The sequence below is a fragment of the Pieris brassicae genome, chromosome 4 (assembly GCF_905147105.1).
Source record: "Pieris brassicae chromosome 4, ilPieBrab1.1, whole genome shotgun sequence".
Classification (NCBI taxonomy): Eukaryota; Metazoa; Arthropoda; class Insecta; order Lepidoptera; family Pieridae; genus Pieris; species Pieris brassicae.
The window spans coordinates 10846921-10869548 of NC_059668.1; the positions used below are offsets into that span (position 1 = coordinate 10846921).

The 22628-nt window shown below is 33.1% G+C and overlaps 1 protein-coding gene across 9 annotated transcripts in view; it reads right to left on the reverse strand.

Annotated features, from left to right (window-relative positions):
• Positions 1-22628, reverse strand: part of LOC123708244 (disintegrin and metalloproteinase domain-containing protein 11) — a 259659-nt gene that overhangs the window by 106351 nt on the left and 130680 nt on the right. For all 9 annotated transcript variants that reach the window (XM_045658852.1, XM_045658848.1, XM_045658851.1 and 6 more), the window contains one exon: positions 5439-5518. In XM_045658852.1, the coding sequence (XP_045514808.1) occupies positions 5439-5518 (80 nt within the window). The remainder of the gene's footprint in view (positions 1-5438; positions 5519-22628) is intronic.

Here is a 22628-nt window from a genome sequence, read left to right on the forward strand (position 1 = left end):
GGTTATACCCGTTATTACAAAAGTAAGCTAAATTTACGATAATGAATTACTTAGAAGGATTCGCTCTTTGGGGGTTAATTTGCGATTAATTAATCGATTATGTCAGCCTACATTAAAGAAGATATTAATTTCAAGAAAATTAAATTTATACTAATCAGTTATAAATTAAGCGCGTCGTTTAAGTTTAAAATAATAATTTTAACCTAATCGATATTAGAAACCTTCGGAGCGGTTTCATTTATCAAATACATTATTTATGGTTTTGAAATGTATAACAATGATGTTTACTATTCACGTATATGTATAAACCATTTCTAAACTATTTAAAGCAATAAAGAAGAAATTTAGAGATTTGACCTACCCAAAGTAACACATTACAACATTCTTTAGACATAAATATCGGCCCATAATCAATACAGAATTTCCACATAATATAGATGTTTAAATATAGCCCCGAATTCTGGAGTGCTGAGTTTTTTTTGTGAAAGCCTGATGAACGATAGGATTATACGATATCAATCAATCAGCGCACGCCATTGTAATGCACGTTACTTCTCCGCATCATTTTCCAATCCGGAGCTCAAATTGTAAGCTCTTCACATCGTTGACACTCTTTGAGACTTATCGGTAAACAAGTTATAAGCGTAGGCGTGTAAAGGTATTTTTGTTAAATTTGATACATTTTTAACTCATATCACACACTGAATATTCAACGAAGAGCGATACGAATAGTCAACGACCAGTCACTTTCTGTGCGGCTTGATCCCTTGGCGTTGCGTAGAGATGTGGAGTTTCTCTGCATCTTCTACCCGATTCACCATGGAGTGTGTTCAGTTTCATTATGGCGTCATGGCAGAATACAAAGAACCATCGGTATCACCTCGACGTCCGTCGTTCCACAACTGAGCGTTTTCTAAGACAGTTTTTGCCGCGCACTCTATGTGGATCCAGCTGAAGTATTTCCAAACCAATTTGACTTTGGTTTTTTCAATAAAAGAGCGTACCAATGCTTGAAAGGCCGGCAATACGATGATTGCAAAATAGGCACCTAGACAAATCAAAATCCTATTTAATAATATTAGATTACAACAATATTTATTGATGTTTTACTTCAATTGGCGCGTTAGAAAAAAATATGAAAGTTAATTTATACGATGCGCGCGCACGCCGTCTCAAAAAACCGACACCCTGAAGTTAGCATATAAATAAAAAATGTCCATTTCTTTAATTATCGAGAAATAATTATTTTGTGATGCTCAAATAAACTTTATTTACTAGATAATACATTCAAGGGGGAGGCGCTGGGGGTAAGTTTGGACATAGCGAAAGACTTCGATCGGGTGTGGCATAGAGCACTGCTCTCGAAGCTTCCAGCCTATGGGCTCCCCGAGAAATTATGCAACTGGATTTCCAGCTTTCTCGCTGATCGGAGCATTAAGGTCGTCATCGACGGAGCATGCTCCGACCTTAAACCCGTCAATGCTGGTGTCCCACAAGGCTGTGTCCTATCCCCGACCCTGTTTATTCTGCATATTAATGATATGTTGCAACTTAGCAACCTTCATTGCTATGCGGACGACAGCACTGGGGATACTTTTTACACGAGCAGGGCAGGTATTTCTCGGGCTGTTGTTGATGAGTGCCGGAACAAACTTGTGTCTGAAGTCGAAACTCTTTTACGTGGAGTCTCGGACTGGGGTAGACTAAATCTAGTCCAATTTAACCCCAAGAAGACACAAGTATGCGCGTTTTCCGCTAAAAAAACTCCCTTTGTCGCTACTCCCCTCTTTGAAGGCACTCTCCTTAAAGCCTCAGCTAACATCGGAATATTGGGCGTTGACATATCGAATAACGTCCAGTTTCGCGGTCATTTGGAAGGGAGGGCTAAATTAGCCTCCAAAAAGCTTGGTGTGCTCAGCAAGGCGAGACGGTACTTCACTCCGGGCCACCGCTTGCAACTCTATAAAGCGCAAATTCGGCCCCACATGGAATACTGTTCTCACCTCTGGGCGGGAGCTCCCCAGTACCAGCTCCTTCCACTAGACCGTATTCAACGAAGAGCGGTTCGAATCGTCGACGACCAATAACTTTCCGTGCGGCTTGATCCCTTGGCGTAGCGTAGAGATGTTGGGTCCCTCTGCATCTTCTACCGCATTTACCATGGGGAGTGTTCAGAAGAGTTGTTCGGTCTAATACCCGCAGCTGAGTTTCATTATCGGACGTCAAGGCAAAATACAAAATACCATCCTTATCACCTCGTCCGTCGTTCCACAACTGAGCGTTTTCTAAGGCAGTTTTTGCTGCGCACCACCACTATGTGGAACCAGCTGCCCACTGAAGTATTTCCGAACCAATTCGACTTAGGGTCCTTCAAGAAAAGAGCGTACCAATTCTTGAAAGGCCGGCAACGCACTTGCGAGCCTTCTGGCAATGTGAGTGTCCATGGGCGGCGGTATCGCTTCACATCAGATGAGCCTCTTGCCCGTTTGCCTGCTATTACATAAATAAATAAAAAAATAAAAAAAAATATAATAAAACTTTCACATCATCATCAAAAGTACACACACATGTTTTTTTTAATAATAATAATTACATACCGTTGCAAGTATTTTCTTATTGCTTTACAAAATTTTATTGTATCACCATTGTGAGTGGAAATTGTATAAAAAATAAACGTTCGATTAGTAAAGAGATAGGTGAACTCGCTCTTATTTACAACTTATACCATGGCACAGCTTTCTCGCAGAACATTCGACGGGACTTCATTAAACCGATGTATAAACAACCGGAGGACCGAGGCTTTTTCATGCCAATCAGATTTTTTACAGCAGAAATGCATTTCCATTCAATTCCGTTAGGTCCGGGCGAGCGTGAATCGCGATATTAATTCATTTCGTATTTTCTTGTTAGTATAAGCCTTCGACGTTTTATATTTTCATTCTTCTTATATTTAATTAAAACATCAATTAGTATATCACTACAATAACTTAACTTGTATGGTACCAGATGTTTAATTCGTTTTTATATTATATATATCTATATCAAGAATATCCATACCACTAAATCACCTGCATCATGATACATCACCATATCAGGTATATATACACACCCTCACTTTCACACCATCAGACAGTTTTAATAATTTTCTCCTTTGGTAAATGTTTGAACTTTTTTGTAAATATTATGTATTCTTTTTGTTACATATAATAAATGTTAGCTGTTGGATTACAAAATAAAATAAAAATGAATCGGAAAATATGTTTCTCAGCGCAAAAATCAAAGACGAAAGATTTTTTTTTATTTTGTCCTTGAACTCCGAGGAAGGTTTTATTGGAGAGAAATTTAGTTCTGTTCAGTACTTAGGTTTTTATTCTAGCATAGCAAAATATTATATGTTGGTATGTACGCTAAGTAAAAAATAATTATACTAAAGCGAAAAGTTCGCGGGGCCAGCTTTTTTTATAGAACAGGGGGCAAACGGGCAAGAGGCTCACCTGATGTTAAGTGATACCACCGCCCATGGGCACTCTCAATTCCAGAGGGCTAGTTATTAATATCTTTCGAAATCTTTTAAATCGAGTGTCAGTATTAGTTTTACAGTAATTACGGATCCAATAGGCTTCTTTACATTTATTCAACCTACATATTTAATAGGAACTATGCTTGTACCTCATGTAACGATAATATTTATTTGACGTATAACTTTCCAGATAAACAAAATCTATAAAATAATACATCTCCGTAATAACCGTAACAAAAACATCATGTTTCATTATACGCATTGTAAGTGAACCAATGAACAAAACACGCAAGCATTTTGCTCTAAACTACAACAAATTTATCTGTATTACATGAGAGTATAAAATGAGGGGTAAACTTCACAACAATTATACGGTTCATGGATACTATAATAACAAACATAATCCATGGATGAAACTCAACAAATACACGATCAGAAACGGTTGAATTCGGTATAATTAACTAAAACATAAACTATTAGATAAGTTCAGTTCCCCGAAGGCTGTATCCGCCTTGTAGACGGGATTAGCTCTAATTATAACAAGGGGCTTCTCATCAACAGAAGTGCTAGAGATAAAATGTAAAAACGATTTGATAAAACATTTGTTAATCTGAATTAAAATAATAACTCCATAACTAGAATTTGTGCCCAGTATTTTTTTATCAAATTTTTAGTAAAACAAGGGGCTCATACAAAATAATTTATTAAGTAAATAGTCTCTCACAAACACGCACACATAAACACACACGTATCCGCAGAAACACCAATAAGTATTATATTTTACTAGAGTTGGCCGTTGATTGTACTTCTTTGTTAAATATATATAATAAAATATAAACATACTAAATAGCAACATCTACGTTAAACTGATGATTTGTATGGAAAATTGTAAAAAGGTTTGCTAAAGTTAAGTGAGAATTTCTTAGAACTTAAAGTGAAACACGATCTTATCATTTCAGGGGCTTAAGCACAAATAGCTGAAAGAGAATGCATAGCATAATATGACAGAAGTCGTCCTAAAAACGAAACGGAGTCAATCATTTTTGTACAGGCCTTATCTCCGAAGGTGCATATTGTGTGGAATTTATATTTAGGTGGTCAATTGAATCGCTAGATTTTAGGAAATTCGTTAAACAACGCATATTTGATATAACTATTGTATAAAACAATGCAATATATCGTTCAGATTAACTTATAATAAGCACTAAAACAAACGATTTTAAAAGATTTTTTATAAGATTCGATCGTAGTAAAATCTTACAAAAGTATCATGACAATCAAAAAGGAATAAATGTCCCATACATTACAGTAAATTTCCCTACTATTTTATGCAAACCATAAAAACAGTAAAAACGTCGCTTATCGCCGACACACAAAACAATTTATACATTGAAAAACAAATTTTCGCTGAGGATAAATGAAATTCACTGTTCCATTGACAAGTTATGGATCCGGGTTAAAGCGGAGCAGTTGTATATAACTACTAGTAAGGGTGAGATAAACAATAAAGAGCATGGTTTTGAGGCATTTGTTTAGATTCCGCTCGTTTAACGGTAAATAACATATAGTTTATTTATAGTACTAAACAACATGCATGCTTAAAAATGAAAGAAGATATGACGTCTCTAGTAACATAAACATAAACACAAACAATACGATATATGAAATTATATTAGAACATAAAAATTACAAGCAAAAAAACACAGTAAAACAGTAAAAACTAAACTAATAGAATCTCTTAATCAGAGTCAGAGTCACTTGAACTTTAATTTAATTGTGAGATACACTTGGTAATAATAAGTTACAAAGGAGAATATTGTTAAAGATTATTATTATTTCTATAAATTTTAAATTCCTTTACTACTTACCTCTGCCGTTCATATATGTAATTATTATTATTATAAGGTTTTTTACTTACGTGTTAAGCTCGAGGTCCAGTCTAAATTTGTGGTTGAACGCTTTGATGAGAAGCGAAGTGCGGTGATAGTGTTTGCCGGTCTGAAACAAGAAATCGTTTTAATACAGATAATAATCGTGTTCATAAGAAGTTTTATAATTAATTTATAAATAAATCTATGTGAAAACGGCATAGCGTAATATTTTTATCACTTATAAATCACGCAATATCATTCTTTCGAAAAGAAAAATATTCTATATACTTCCGTTTTCCTTGCAATGTTCTTAAAGCTAATATGAGCGAAATACATTACATATGATAACTATGTTGGCCAAATTTCTGATCAATTTGACGTTTTCCCAAATGCAATAATCCTCAGTTCAAGAATGTATAATAGTTTCTATGAAAATGCAAACTATTTTCTCGATAACAAAAGCATAACTGAAGAATTTATTTATTAAAATCGCTGAGAAATAGCTGAGAATTATTAGTTAGCACAAAACTAACAATTCATAGCATTTTTATTATTGTATAAAATATTCAAACAGAAAACGCATGGTAAGACGTATTTTAATAAAATAATACAGTGAACGATTTTTAATTATAATAAATTCGGTAGTAACGTAATGTTACATAGGCTCTAAACGACGTCTGTTAACTGAGTTCTCACCTTAAAACACGCTGTCAGTAAATTTTTAGAAATAACTTCAACGCATATAAATTCCAAATTAAATACATTTAGAGACTCATTTACAAACCAAACTAAAATTACCATAAAAATACTATAAGATCAGCACTTCACAAGTTACACATTATTTAAGCATTCGCTTTATTTTGTAATAAAAATAGCACGCAGCGAATCGCAATACGCCCATACATTTACCGTCAGCGCCTGCAAAAACCCATACAGCATGAAGTTAGTGAAATGGGTCAACAAGTTAGAAAGGGGAGGCTCTCACCGTTTCCAGACTGCGCAATTATACCGTACTTCATTCTAGCAAGTCTTACTCGACAGTTAAATTTAATTTAAACACCATTGTTTCAGAATCAAACGAATGGTACCTTTTGTTTTTGGAAATATGCTCGAGGTTACTCTAATTTAATTTTATTTATAGCATGGTCACGATGAAGAGAACTTAAAGCATTCGCTTAATTATACACAATTTATTGTTTAATATTTACTTTAAAATTAATTGATTAATAGAAAATAAAAATACAATTACGCTTTGATTGAAAATCAAAAGGAATCACGTATCACTACATATTGGAGTCACTTAACTTAACTTTTAACTAATTTTTACTAAAAACTACAATTTCCTAAATTAATGTCTATCAATTTGATTTGCGGTTGATTACACACGTCAGATCTATTTAATAATCAAACGGCAAATCAGCGGGCACAAAAGACCTCTAAGTCTTTCAACAGACACAAAGTTATCTGCATTCAAAAATATATACGCAACGAAAAGCTTTCTAACTAAAGCAAGTTCTTAATTCACCGCAGGCGTAATTCATTTGCTCCATACATCAGAGCCCGTCGATTCCACTTCGTAGGTCACTCTCGATAAGGGTCTCTAATTTAATAATCAATAGTCGAATTAGTACGTGTCGTCTGTCGACAGCTCATATAATTCCATTACAAAAAGGACTGAAAACGGTTGTATAAACAAGGGATTTTAGCTTTCATATTATTGTTATACTATGTGTGGGATAAGAAAATTGTTAGTGTTGATTATTCATTATAATATCCGCTTTGACAATATCGTGAAAGGAAACTGGCCAGTCATTACCAAGGATACAGAGAAACTTGACAGGCACAACAGGCTAAATTTACCAATTAATAAATGTGGTTTATAAAAAGGGGAGAGGGGGACGGGGGTGTTTACAAAGAAATTGTATACCCCATATCCCGTATTTTCAGATATGGAACGGATATTAGTCTGTGTGGTATATTGTGCATTCATTTTTAATATTACAGACTGAGTTATAAAATGCACAAATTACTCAAAAGATAAGATATATAAACAGAAAGTAATGTACATAAACAGAAAGTCGTCTACATATGCAGATTATCTGTGCGTGTAACACCTTGCCACGAAGTTGCTACGAAAGTTCGACGAAGTTGGTGCTACGTAAAACTCTGATTTAAATAGACAATGTTATTGAGTTACGTTAAAATACTTTTAAGGAACGTTTTCGATAATAATATTATAACATTTACGTCAAATATAACTTTTTTGAAATGGTTTAAAAGCCAACGCAGTGATGTTAAGTGTATTAAGGCTGTAACAATATTACGGTGGTTTAATCACATGACTGATGCAGGATAACCAAATTCCGTGTCCATTTTCAGATATATTCGATAATGTGCTTTAACTTTCACTAATATATACCTAAATATTATTTCGGTTTAACAAAATTTTACGTTAATATTTGAATAAAGGATAACCTATCCATATATTCTATCTAAAGTGAAAGATTATTTATTTATCAATTTTCATACCGTATTTTTATCTTATTACAAAGCTCAAAACAATTACGGACTTTACACATTAACAATTTAATTAATCATTTTGTAATACGCATTTACAGAGGAATTAAAAATTGATAGTGTGGTTTGCTAATCGCATAGTTCTAATCGCATATATTTCTATTAATGTAAAAGTTACTGACAAAGCATAAGTATTTTATAAAGTTGAGTGCCGTTGTAATTCCATGCTTTTAAAACAAGCTCTTGTTATAATATGAAGGACTTAATATGCATAAAAGATTAACTGGGAATGTAATTTTTAATTATCTTTGAAATAGTGAGAGTATAAAGAGATAAAGCTGGAATGAGGGCTGAGATAAGAACAATTAAGGGGCGGATCCAGAGATTTATTAACTTAAGCCCTGACTCACTTCAAGCTCACTATGATACCGTTGTAGCATCCTAATCCTCGCTTGTCTTAAAATTTTAAATATATAGTAATATTTTTTGTTCGTGTAGTAAGCAAATTTTTTTTTTTTGGTTATAAATTTCTCAATTCTTAATTGTTTATCTAAAACATAATATATAGCATTCAATGTTATTCGTCGCAATTAAAATCTACAGTAAAGGAGATAAAAGGAGAACTATTTTTTCTACTAGAATTATTTAGAGTTATATATTAAATACAGATTTTATTTAAAAAAAGAAGGTTTTATATAAAATATTTAAAGTTTAACTAGTATGGGAAAAAGCTACATATAATGAGTGAGTGTTATATTACTCACTATGAAACATTGCAATATCTTTTTTTATACATTTCCAAAGACAATACGAGAAATATGTTTCCAATAAGGGGTGTTCTCAAGCGAAGACGAGAGCGCGTGAACGCTTCAGAAAACATTACGCACCTGAACAATCAATAACATTGATAGTAAATATTTCTGTGTACTTTAAATTGATAAGGAAATAAGTAATTTACGAACTAAAATCACCAAAACAGGAAAAATTACATATGACATGACATACATTATACACGGAATAATAACTTAAAATTATTTTTCGTTTTATCTTCGAATCTTATACCTCCAGAACACATACGGGGTTAAAGTTGAAATTTATACTATAATAGCAATTTCTATAATTTTAACACATTTTGCTTATAGAAATTTTTTATAAAGATACACTAGCTGACTCGGCAAACGTCGTTTTGCCATGTATTTTATTTCCAGGAAAGATTTTTTTAGTTCAATAAAAATAATCTATCTAATACGACAACAAATAGGGGTTGACCGTCGATGGGTTGTACGTATTTTTGTAGGCTGTATCATAAAAAAATATAAACAAATTTTCTTTTGGGGTGGGCAGCCCCTTATCACTTAGGGGTTTGAAAGATAGATAGTAGCCGATTCTCAAACTTACTGAATATGCATAAAAAAATTCATAAGCATCGATCGCGCGAGAACTTTATATATATATAGAGATAATTTACCCATTCTATCAAACATTGCATGATTTAAGTACTTTCGTTTGTTTTTAATTATCTTATCAAACTTAAAAAACGTTCCCGAATTCATGGTTTTCTGTACGATATTGATTCAATAAAATTATACAAAAAGGTATCTATATATAATATAGTCAGTTATAGACTATACTATATATTGTATAAATAAGAGTCATAAGCTTGATTGATATTTACATACAATCAATCTTGAAATTTGCAACCTTGGTTATTTTGAGACAACTATTAATTGAGGCGGAAAATCAATAGTGAACCTTTATGTATGCAGGTTACCTCTTATAGTATATCAAGTGCTGGATAATATTCATAAATGCAAAAAATGCGTAATGCTAGCACAGGTTTATTCTTTTAACAGTTAAATTCTATGTACTTCCTAGATAAAGTTTATAATGAATGGAAAACGTGCCGCCTCATTTTTCAGATAACTACTGAGAAATCTGGATTTCTTTGAAACTTAAAGCTTATGTAAGCTGCTGCTTTGAAAAGTTGGAATTTATTTTTAAAAATGTTGACTTTTCTTCTTTGACGAAGTGTAGAAAATTGTATTTAAAAAACATTTTTACTCAAAATGATTATTATGTAATATGGATTTTCATATAATACTGCTACATTCAAAGTTAGATTATTTTATTTCTGTGACTGTACTATACCTTAAGCTTTTGCCTTATTTGCACACAGCTATTTAAAAATAATGAGTTGATAGAAATACTATATATTATTGCTATTATTGTTTTGACACTAAGATATCACATATTTAGTAGGAAAAATATTACCACTGTAAACACCGCAACGTGTTGTTTACAGTGGTACAATTTTGTGAACAACGTAAGTAAAAAAAATCATTTTATTTACCAACAAGAAAATATTAATAATGTTGCTTCAAGAATCGGCTTATTGTTCCAGGAGTATGATGTTAAAATACTTTGTTAACTTTAAGGTAAATTTAAAAGTTAGCTAAAAGCAATTATCAAACTGCAAATGGACAGCCTTCGGTTCGTTACTTGTGTAACCGATGTGACCGCAGTCAACCCCGGATAATTAGCAGAATTGAATTTAATTGAATTTAATGTGTTTGTATTATGATTGTGCAGCCAAAAGTTCTAACAACTTTTTTCGGGTATAAATTAATGCTATAGTTTGGTGGTCTACGACTTTGGACAGAAACGACTGTTATATTACATATTTTATTTCTTATATGTAAACCTTATTGAGGTGTGTTAGTGTTACATACATCTATATTTGTTTATGCAACGCCCAAACGTTTCAATTGCAGACGAAACAATTCCTTTGGTTTGTTTTGATTTTCAATTCGCTTAAGGTAAATAATAAAAAATCTGCCCGTCGGGAGATGCATTATTTGGAATAAAATCCGACCCGGGACGGATGAAACGTTTTAGGTAAATGCCTCGACGTTTTACGGTACACTTGTGGCCAACAAAAAGTGTACGAAAATAGTCTAAGAGCAACCAACCAGGATGCAATTCATTTTACATCATTACTTGTTTAAGCTTTAGTCTAAGTTAAGATATATCCATAAATTAAGTGATTTATTAAATTTATATGATTTGTATTGCATTCTCATTTGTGAAAGATAATACTTAATCTCTATATATAAAATTATCGTGTCGCAATGTTCGTTCCCATACTCCTTCGAATATGAGAACGTATTGCATTGTATGCATATTCAGTAAGTCTAAAAATCTTTCAAACCTCTAAGTTATAAGAGGTGTTCACCCCAAATTTTTATTTTTTAGACATTTTTTTTGGTTTTATTTTTTTATAATATAGAATAAAAAATACATACAACCTTTAATTGCCACCCCTCTACGATGTACTCCTACTTTTATTATAGTAGGTAGGTTATTTTTATTGAACTAGAAATTCTTTCCTGGAAATAATATACATGGCAAAACGACGTTTGCCGGGTCAGCTAGTATATATATATATATAAACAGAAGACGATAGATGATACTTGCCGAAAAAGTTAAATTATCTAGGAAATAAGTGTTTCGGAGATGAAGCCTAACGATGGTTGGACCTACATTAAAATCTCCGTGAAAACTATTCCGTACTCCGGACACATTGAAGTTCAAAACATTTAACCAGCCAGTAATAAGAAAAGTAAAAATCTATAGTATTTGTTTAAATTCATTTTGTGTATTGCTTAGTTGTGCATGTGTGAAACACGACGACAAAATTACGCCAGAGAAATATATAGTATTTAAGAGTTACGTTGATGTTTTTTGTAAAAGTTTTCAGTAAGTGTTTTCTATTTTATATTTAAGCTAAAATATACGTCTCTCCCGTGTTTTGGCCGTCGTCAGGGCGTACGGATGATTTGTGAGCGGCGACAGAACGGTGCAACTTGGATTTATGAAAGAACCGTGCTCCGTCGCGCTGGAGATTGATTGCCCTAACAAACATTTTATTAGCAGGCATTTGTTTAATGGATATTAAGACGAGTATACTTTATACTCTAAAAAGTAAAGTTTTCGAAAGGCTGTTCGGTAAACGGAATTACAAATAATATAACGTTCATTATACTATAAAAAGTACCTATATATATATTGTTTTATAGTATAATATATATGATTGAACCATAATTATTAACTGTTAAGACAGTATTTTTAGGGATTATTATTATTCTTTAAGTTTTAATTTTGAAAAAAATATTCGCTTGCAAGTGCGTTGTCGGCCTTTTAAGAATTGGTACTAAAAAAAACAAGACTGAGAAAAAGAAAAAAAACTAAAATACTTCGGCGGGCAACTGGTTCCAAGAAGACGTCGTGCGCGACAAAAACTGTCTTAAACAACCTTCGGAACGACGTACGTCGAGGTGATACTGGTGGAATTTCGTATTCTGCCTCGATTTCTAACGATGAAACTCAGCTGTAAGTATAAATCCGAACAACTCCTCTGACCACTATCCAAGATAAATACAGAGAGATTCCCCATCTCTGCCCGAGATGAAGTACCGTCTCGCCTTGCTGAGCACACCAAGCTTCTTAGAGGCTAACTAAGCCTTCCCTTCCAAATGACCGCGAAACTGAACGTCATTCGATATGTCAACGCCAAGTATCCCGATGCTAGCTGAGGCTTTAAGCAGAGAGTGTGCAAATATAGGCGTAGCGAGTTTTTTAGCGCAAAATGCGCAATCTTATGCATATTCATTATAATTATATTATTTATTATAGTTACTCATTTCAGGAAGCTTCATAGGTCATAATTATTATGAATGAACTTTTCGATTTAGTCTGTGAAATGTAACTAATAAGCTTGAGGTATAATATAATCTAAACTCTAAAATCTATGTTACAGAAATAAAATATTTATGCATCGATAATTTTATATAAAACAAAAACAAAAAACCAAATCAGTGTATAAGAACAAAAATCAACAAAAGGAAAGAGAGCAAATTGTGTAAATATATTTGGCCACTCCAGGCTTTCGTATTAAAACAGCACTTTGTTTTGAGATACCTTCTACATTTCGGCCGTAACAGTTGAGTGGGTCTCGCAAAAAATATTCGCACGCTTTAATGTTGCCATACACTGGATATACGTATAGCATTTATCTGCCTGCTTTGTAATAATAATTAACTTCATCGTGTTAGAACTATATAGGCTACGTGACAAATCTAAAGGACCGGGCACTCCCCGTCGGTGACTCGTGAATTCCGAACATGTGGGAACGGAAAAATTTATGTACATCTCTTCCCATAATTTCTCAAAGAAATTGCACAAAACTGGCATCATTGATACAGAGAGTTAATTAAAACTTAAGCGATGAGTTCAATATAATAAACGCTTAAATGACGATTTCATCTCAACCAAGTTGTTAGCTGCGACACAAAAGATCAAAAAAATTATTCAGTACTCAGCCAATTCCGAGCGACCTATTAATTTTTTATTCCCAAATTCCAGTTTCTTGGAAAATGGCAACTCATTGTTTGCTAGAGTTTGGTGAAATAATGGTCCCGGGGTTTGATACATAGCCTCTTTAGCTAATTAAAAACATTGGCCGGTCAGCGCTGGGTCGACCGGGGCGGCGCCGCCTACCCTAAGTCAGCTAGAATTGATTACAGTATGAAATTAACATACTAATTATATCCAAACTATGTTTTGGAACGTGTGAGTTTGGCTACTTTTTTCAAAGTTAGGTGTTTTGGAAAGAATCGTTTCAAAAAAAAATTGACGATGTCCAAATAGCTTTGATATTTCGGATTAATTAATTATAATCACATCAGATTTCTGTATCTGCTTCATAATCATTTGTCTAATAGGCAAGTAGATGTTCAACCTCCTGTGCCTGACACACGCCGTCGACTTTTTGGGGCTAAGTCAAGCTGGTTTTCTCAAGAGCTTTCCTCCACCGTTAAATAGACGTAAAAAAAGTCCATTAGTGTATAGCCGGTGAACGAACCTAATACCTCAGGGATGATCTATTTTAAATCCAGGGCAGATAATCCAGTAATTTATTTGAATTCTAGCGTGAACCACTTTCCCGCAGATGTGATTTCAATGACTCAAAAGAGGCTAATATGAACCCGGATCCCAACCATTATTTGCTTCCAAACGTAACATATCCTATGCAAACTGGCCCTTACAAATAAAAAGCAAAATTGGCAGGCAAATGTGGAGTAAATGCAAACTTTTTAAAACCATTTCACTTTTATATCTTAAGGGTAATATTGAAATACTTCTCGACGTCAAGTTTACCTTGATTTGGGACGAAAATTAATTTTCATATAACTGGTAAAGGCTCTCATGAATTGTCAAATGGAAAAATTCTTTTGTGCCGAAGCGAATAACGGAATATAATTGTTTTGAGGTAAAATTACACCGAAATATAAATATTAACAAAATATAGTTTTAAGCATACTTTTCTGTTTTACATTAATTAAATACACCAGTAGCAGTTACTTGTGTTCAATCTAGATGAAGTAATTTTGCGTAGAGGAAAGAACGACAATTTCGGGAAATACATTCCATAGAGACACCAATATGTTGGGGTGATTATAAGGCTATTGCCATTAGTTTCTTTGATTTTAGTTAAAACAATGTATGTACCTATATTGCCTCAATATATTTGTTTTCGTAATAACAAGTATTATAACATTATGCCTTCTAAGAACTAATATTACTAAAGGAATGTGTAAAGTCACCGATTCTTTATGAACTCAATTTCACTTAAGGATAGTTCTAAACAACGACAAAAAGTCTAAGTTGCAGTGATACATAATAAATGTTCGTTGGGAACTTCAACGCAAGCTTTACCTAACTCGTTACTAACGAACTTCTAACTCCCTGCTTGCTTAAACTATCATAAAATAAATTTTATGTTATATGGGAAATTTTATACACACCGGAATAAGTGAATTGCTTAAAGAACCCTGATCACTAATCATATGTTAACAGTTGTGTTTACGAATTGGCGAAAATCTAACGTAGAGCCGATTTATATTTAGTGTTTAATACTAATTTTACCATGTTCTAAAACTATAGTAATTACCGAGGATTATGTGTTATTATTTGTATGATGTATTGTGTGCGGTAAGTGTAACCGCTATTTTGATGTCATTGCTGACAGCTGTAAATAGTTAATAGTCGGGATTCATTGTGTGATAAACAAAAAGTCATCTTACTTTTTACAGTCATAATCTTTAGGCAAAACTGCTGTATAGTGTCAGTTTGCCGATAGTTTATTATTTGGATATTAAGAAAAGATGTATATAAAAATAATAAAAAATAGACTAAAGATATTAGTACATTATTCGACGGGATGAAATGTTTGGCGTCTCATTACTCGACTGACATTGCAAGATGATAAATTTAAGCACAGAGCAAAGTGGAGCGATGAAAAATGACATTAACAGCATCCAAATCATACCGACACCTGCTATAGTGCTATATGATGTAATGCTACAATTTCGCGCCAATGGTGTAAATTGATGAAGTGCCGCAGTTTCACGGTAAAGTTTCATTCGCTACTCGTAAATAAAAATCGTGTAGAAATATCCAAAACCACCGATTAGAAAATATACGTCAGGTATTTTAAGAGTTTATTGGTTCGGATTGCAGATTAGATGGTCTCGGTACTGATCCGATTTAAAAATATGACATGGAAGCCACATATAAGCATGGAAAGCTGTTTATTTTCAGCATGACTTCGTGGTTTCAGGCTATTAAGGTTATGAGATAAAGTGGGCAACTCTATTTGTGAATTTTAATAAAGCGTTAATGAATTGGTCATTTCGTTCATAAAAGGGTTTAATCAATAGCGCGGCTTGATCCCTTGGCGATGCGTAGTGATGTGGGGTGTCTATGCATCTAGCATCGTCAGCGTTCAGAGGAGTTGTCCGGATTAATACCTGTAGCTGAGTCTCTTCATCGGACGTCACGGCAGAATACGAAATTCTACCCGTATCACCTCGACGTCCGTCGTTCTACACCTTAGCGTTTTTAAGGAAGTTTTTGCCGCACACTACCACTAAGCGAAACCTGCAGCCCACTGTAATATTTTTGAATCAATTTGACTTAAGGTTCTTCATAAATACAGCCGGCTTGACAATGTGGAGTGTCCATATGCGGTAGTATCACTTTACATCTGAGCCTCCTTCCCATTTGCCTCTATTATATATTTAAAAAGAAAATGGATTTTATTATGGAATTACGAAAAAAAGTTTTTAGATAGTGTTCCAATATTTGGAAAGATTCAGTAAATAATAAAAAATAAAAATAATTACATCAAAATGAAATATCAGCACACAAATTGCTAATTAAAGCGAATATCAAAAGAGAAATATCAGCATGTCGTTTCCAAACTAAACCTAAATCTAGGCAGCAATCAGCACTCTATTGAAATGTCAATGAAACATTGAAATGGACATAGCTACTTTGTATGCATTGTCCGATGTGAATATTGGCTGAAGTATTTTCGAAATCAAATACAAACAGGACGTCTTTATTATATCCTTATCAAAACTAACAATCGGCTACTAACAAGCAAGTAACAAAAATCGAAAAATGTATAAGAAATAAAAGGTTATTTTAGATCCAAATCTACTTTGCCCATTTCACAAAAGAGAGTGCGAAGTTATATGAATTACAATCTGGCCTATACAATAATTATGGCTAATAATTAATATTATGTTGATTTAATTTTCTACAATACTAGCTTAAACTAAGGTAATGCTCATTAACAGTCTTGTTCTGTAATGTTTTGAAACTATTTTCGTGTGTCCGACATACCGCACTTGAGATATTTACTACACTAGGTTTATTAACTGGAAAGGATTAGTTCTCTTTAGACGTCTTGTTCCTGTTGTATCAATAAGTAAGATTATTTAAGCTTTCACATGGCTATGTCATCATTAGATTATAAAGATAGAATTTAAACAAAAGTATGATAGGAGTATATTATAAGCTTTTGGAGGTAGTACCTATTCACAATTATATTATGGTACGTATATTATAATATATATACTTTGAATAGAGTTATAGTAAATAATGAAATACTGTTATAAGGGGCTTGTTTCAATAAATATTTAATAAATAATCTAAAAACCCCGATTAATTGTATTGCTTTCTGGCCTAATTTATCTGACACATCTTCTATCATAAATATAGTAAAGCTTCAGATATCTAATATCCATTTTCATTTCAAATAAAATAAAAATCATATATCATAAAAATCAGTGATCTTAATAGTACATTATCATAAGCATCCACTGTTTTCTTAGAGACTAGGTTGTTTAAATATAAAGACTTTACCTGTATTTTACGGTAAGGGGTTTATTGTTTTGCTAGGAATCGGATCTCCGGCTTATACGCTATGATAGTTAGACACTTAAGTCTTAAACCATGGGGCGGAATATTTTACTCTAAAGTAACACATAGTATTTGATTATATTTATTGAAGTTTACAAAATCATATATAATGCTATATCTACAGAATACGTTACTTCTTCTGAATCTGTTTCATGATCATTTTTCAATCTAATAGGCAAGCAGGTGAACAGCCTTCTGTGCCTGACACACGCCAACACACACGTCAATTTGCTCTAGATGTTTTCCTTCACCGTTCGAGCGAATGTTAAATGGGCACATAGAAAAAAAGTCCATTGAAGCCCGGGATCGAACCTACGACCTCAAAAAAAAACCAGACCAGCAAAACAGCGGATTAGGTATAAGATAGGCCTTAACAATGCTTTCTTTAAAACTGATCAGTCCACTAATTTAATTATATCTGTTATAATCGCGAATAATTCGAATTATACATAAATACATTAATGATAAAACAGTTCTCGCAAACCTGCTTAGCCCATACACAACTTTTGCATTTATAATATTAAATAAAATAAAGTTCTGCTTTATTAAAAGTTTTTCAAAGCATTCGATTAAAGATCGCGCAACTTAAAGATCTAACGAAGAGGAACTAATTGGAGCCAGCCTTGGAATATAAGAACCGAGTGCAGTTTCGCAGTCTCATTTCTTAGAGACTTGAATGTATTTCATCGTTGGTATTTATTCATATCAACGAGTCAACAAAGATATTTAAAATTACATTTTATTTTGTATAATTGGTTTCTGAACTTGAAAATATTTGTAGTTCCAAAACCGTGTAGAAAAGGGACAAATCGTATATTTATAATTCAAAAGGTTTCATTCTTTTAAAGAGGATTAGTGGTAAATATCGGTGTACCATTTTGTCCCTTGAAGTAGAATCATCCGCAAAATTACAACAATGGTAATATATAAAAAGCGTTCAGAATTATATTTATGAAATGAGACACATTACTCCGACACTATTACGAAAACATTATTCTTGACTATTTAGGTTAAAACGTTCGTAATTCGTTCCTTTCCATCAAATTGAATTAACGTTTAAAAAGGGAATGCACAAAAGAAAAATACAGTATTATAATGTGATTGATTTTTGATGTACCTTTGTACACGTAGTATCTAGTGGTAGATAGTGACAGTAATAGCAGGTAACAGTATTAGTTAGTTTTTAATTATTCATAATATGAGCACATTTAGCATATTAAAGACTATGGAGAAAGATCTAAATTCACTAACAAAAAACTAGTGGAAAAAAATCTACGTAGTACGTGCATATAATTAGTGTTACTCAAACAAGTTTTTATAGAAAATTTATAAAATTGCTTTCTATTTCCTAGCTTGTCCCATAATTTTATTATTCTGTACCAGAGATATTAAATTCAGTGAAATTTATATAAACCCAAATGAGTGGTAAAATCTGAGTTGCAGCTTCCATCACTTATATCGTCGGAAAATTCACACTAAACCTCTTAATATGCGAACACTTTCAAGTTAGTGCATAAATCCCGCAGTCCGCACTCGCCCGGCTTAATGTTGCTGAGTTATCGCCAACGGAATTTATCATGGCTTACCTACGTGGAAAATGCTACAAGTGCTGTTTATAATCTTCAATATTTATCACATAAATTGAGGATTATTTTATTATTTATTTGTATTTTCTTGCTATTAAATAGTGTCTTCATTTACTCTTTAAGTATTTATAATGATACAATATAATTAAATATAAAAGTCCAATAATAGTTACAATTGAGAAATACTTATTCGTAAGTCTGTGAAATATATATATGAAAAAAATTTGATAAAACTAAGATTGAAAAATATAAGAAAAGAAAAGATAAGAAAAAGTATACTTTTCTTTATTACACATAATCAAAAAGGATGTATAGTTAAAAGAGAAAGTGCACCCACACGATTCCGTGTCGTGACCAGCTAGTCTTATATCTGACATTTTAATTATTTTAGGAACTTGACTTGATAAATTTTACATAGCACTTGCAATTAAATTTTTTTTTATGTAAAAAGTGGCAAATTGGCGGAATTCTCAAATGATGATAAGTGATATCACAGCCCATGGACACTTACATTGCCAGAAGGATCGCAAGTATATTGCCCAAAATTTATTCTAAGAAAGTGGTTAAAGATGAAAGTTACAATCTTATGGGGCTAAGGGAAGACACATTTAGATGTCCGGAAATAATAATTATGGATTTTTGGAACTAAGAAACACAGTTCACAATGTTTGGCTTGATTTTAGCTTGTTTCGAGCAAAATTGAGAATTAAAAAGAAATATTTAGGCAGTCATAACTGAGATTGTGTGTTCGAATCGCGGTGTACACATTCTATAAATGTCTAAAATAAATTGCGCAGAGAAACTATGTTGAAAATATAAGAGTAGATTTTGTATATGATACAACAGTATCTAATGAAATAGTCCATTTCCGTTTGTCGTTTTGTGAAAACTGCTTTTATAGTTGAAGTTCTTGTTGCTTTCCAGCTAAAACGGTAACATTTAAACGCTTTATCTTCAAAGTGAGACTCGACTGTTATAGAGATGGCAGATAGTTTAAGTTAATGAAAAATTTCTTTTGATATTAATATTTTCACGTTATGTTACGTTTAATCAAGTAAATTAGTCTAATAGTTAAGTCGAGCGTTCAATCCCTAATTAGACAAATCTTCCATGTCAGAAATCGGAGGGCAAGGCACTTTAGTTAAAAATCTTAGACGATGTCTGTGCCTGACAGATCGGCTAGTTGCTGATGAAAAGGTGAATTTGATTTGAAGATTTTTAGTATCAGGGGTTGCATGGTCATTTGTATAATAAAAATTTAGATTTAGCGAATCATGCTATAACTAATGCTTTGGTGATTTAGGTATGTAGATCTGATGAATGGGCAGCGGTTAGCAAGCAGGATAAACAAAGCAACCGTGGATAGTAAAGTCTTAAACCTTCGCCATCTAAAAAGTGACTAATCGGGGAAGCAGGGGTCCATGCGTTCAAAAGAAGGGATGGTAATCCGACCCCAATCTCCCCTTGCTATTTATAAATGGCCCAGTCTGTGAAGGATACTTGCTGTTTCAAGAATTTTCATAAACTAACAACGGGCGTGGAGAGGCGGACGCAACCGCATCGCATGTCGGGAAGCAGATAAGGCTCTGCTGTTACAGGCGATTGTTGGTGACGCCTTGGGGTTTTAGTGGATTTGCACAATCGCGAGTCTTAGATAACCCTCCCATACTAATAATTTAGCCACAGTAGGGATTGCGCAATGCATTTCAGCAAGTAAAAATATTTAAAAAAATACCTGGACTAAAACCAATACCAGAGAAGGGACGATACCATAACCGACGATGGGAGTGGGATGAGGCAAGAGAGATATATCAGGACCGTAGAAAGTGGAGACCAGCGGTCTCTGTCTACTGGATAAAAGCGTATGTAGAGAAATGATTAATCTGAAAATATATAAAGATTGTACTCGCGCTATCGGTTTTCATAAAAAAACTCAATAAATTCTAGTTCAAACCGCCGTATAGGACCATAAAATATCAATTTGCCTGTATGAATATCGGCACGACAGCACCTCATACATAATGTATGAAACATTAATAATTCCATATATAAAATGTACATTTTTTAATTCTTTTAAGATGAAACCATGTACTAAAACTGGATATGGAAATATGTAGATAGGCGCAAAATATAAGCTTTCTTTTTATTTTATAAACGTTTTTAGACGAGGTTGTCACAGTTAATAAAAATAATAAAAGATGAAAGTTTCACATGATTTTTTTTAGAATGAAATACTCCAATACTGGCAGTTGGTTACATAATGATGCTGTACCACAAAGAACGGTTCAGTGGCCGTCAATACACAATCTTATACTAGAATAATAAGACCTGAGTACATACCTCGTCACAATATCTACTTACCAGGAAGAAAGGCACACAATATTATCAGCCGTAAGGATTTGGAGAAATTCTATTAGTTTGGGAACAAAGAGTGGTTAGACTGATGCTAATACCTTGCCATGCCTACCTTGCACAATAGTTCTCAAAAACACACTAAACACTAACTATAAAATTCTAAATAGTGGACGTAACTATTATATTATCAATTATAATTAACAAAAAGTGTATATCAGAATAAAAATGTGTCTAACGTAACCTGAGTAAATCTCAACAATGACTCAACTAATAAATGTGACGGTCGGCCGAGAAAAAATATTTGGGATCATCCTCATCAAAAATTATTAAATTGAAATTATGTATTTCGAACAGATGTTATCAATTATATGTCAATTTTTTTTTAGTCACACCAACAAAGCAATACACTCACGTATGCATATTTACGTCCTGGCTATACTGAGTAGTTAAGCAAATTCTAAATTATAATGACGTCTCAGATATAGTATGAGCCACGCACAAATACAACAAATTGATTCTCAATTTTTAAAATATAACCTATATAACAAATGATTAATAAAACCATTTTTGTAGCTAACAGTTAGCTAATCCAAAACATAAAAGAAAATGTACTTACCAACCACGAAATGACTTTTCGAATAGAGGCCGGAGTAAAAACTTTTAGCTATGTCCGAAGGATGATTGTTATAAAATAACTTTTTATGGAGTTCTTAAGTCGTAAAGGTAAGGTTTTTTACGATTCGACTTCCGAGAGATATCTTTATGTAAGGACCGCAAAATAAATGACACTCGTAAATAAATTGCGATTTGTAAAATAAATCCAAAGGAAAACACTTTTTTACCGGATTGAAGCTATGTATATAAACTTAGAATTATTTTGCATAATTTTAAATTTTTCCCGACGTTTCGCGTGCTTTACAGCGTGCGTGCTCACGGTGACACGGTCCGGTAAAAAAGTGTTTTCTTTAAATGTGTAAAAGCTATATTAACAAAAGACAATACTAAATACAAAGGAAATTCAAAATTCCTTATAAAAAATTTAACTTTAGATTTGTTTTAAATTTAAATTTCACTCATTTGTTCCAATGCGGCTTTAACGCATCTAATATTCTAACCTTTGGATGAGCCGAGTACCGTGATGATCAGGTCTCCCTACACTTAGCCCCTGAGGCACCAATACTTGCTAAAACAATGTAACAAAGAACGGTTCGGTGGCCGTCGACACACAATTTATACTAAAACAATAAGTTCTGAGTACATACATCGTTGTGATGTATCCTTACCAAGAAGAATGGCACTCAAATGTCAGTCGTTAGGATTTGGAGAAATTGTATTTGTACAACAAGGTTGAAACAAAGAGAGGTTAGATTGATACTGATACCTTGCCTCACAATAGTTCACAAAAACGCATAATTCACTCACTGTAATGTTATAAATTGAGGACGTAACTAT